Source organism: Pterocles gutturalis, unplaced genomic scaffold, assembly GCF_000699245.1.
Source record: "Pterocles gutturalis isolate BGI_N339 unplaced genomic scaffold, ASM69924v1 scaffold13143, whole genome shotgun sequence".
In the NCBI taxonomy this organism is placed as follows: Eukaryota; Metazoa; Chordata; class Aves; order Pterocliformes; family Pteroclidae; genus Pterocles; species Pterocles gutturalis.
The window spans coordinates 35,263-35,492 of record NW_010118231.1 but is presented as its reverse complement, the minus strand read 5'-3'; the positions used below and the strand labels follow the sequence as shown (position 1 = coordinate 35,492).

At 66.5% G+C, this 230-nt stretch overlaps 1 protein-coding gene across 1 annotated transcript in view; it reads left to right on the top strand.

Moving 5' to 3' along the window:
- Nucleotides 1–21: 21 nt before the first annotated feature.
- The window catches only part of LOC104463695 (autophagy-related protein 2 homolog B-like), a gene marked incomplete at its 3' end in the record, with an annotated part of 34,678 nt that continues 34,469 nt past the window's right edge, over nucleotides 22–230 (top strand). Inside the window, 1 exon segment of the mRNA XM_010076122.1 lies at nucleotides 22–183. Coding sequence (XP_010074424.1) covers nucleotides 22–183 — 162 coding nt within the window.

Sequence of the window (230 nt, the reverse complement as noted above, 5' to 3'; positions counted from 1 at the left end):
GGCCCCCGGCGCGCACCCGCCATGCCGTGGCCTTTCTCGGAGTCCATCAAGAAGAGGGCCTGCAGGTACCTGCTGCAGAGGTACCTCGGCCACTTCTTGCAGGAGAAGCTCAGCTTGGAGCAGCTCAGCCTGGATCTCTACCAGGGCACCGGCTCCTTGACGCAGGTCCCTCTGGACAAGTGGGTAAGAGACGCCGGCGCTTCACCCCCTCGGCTCCCGCCGCGGCTGAG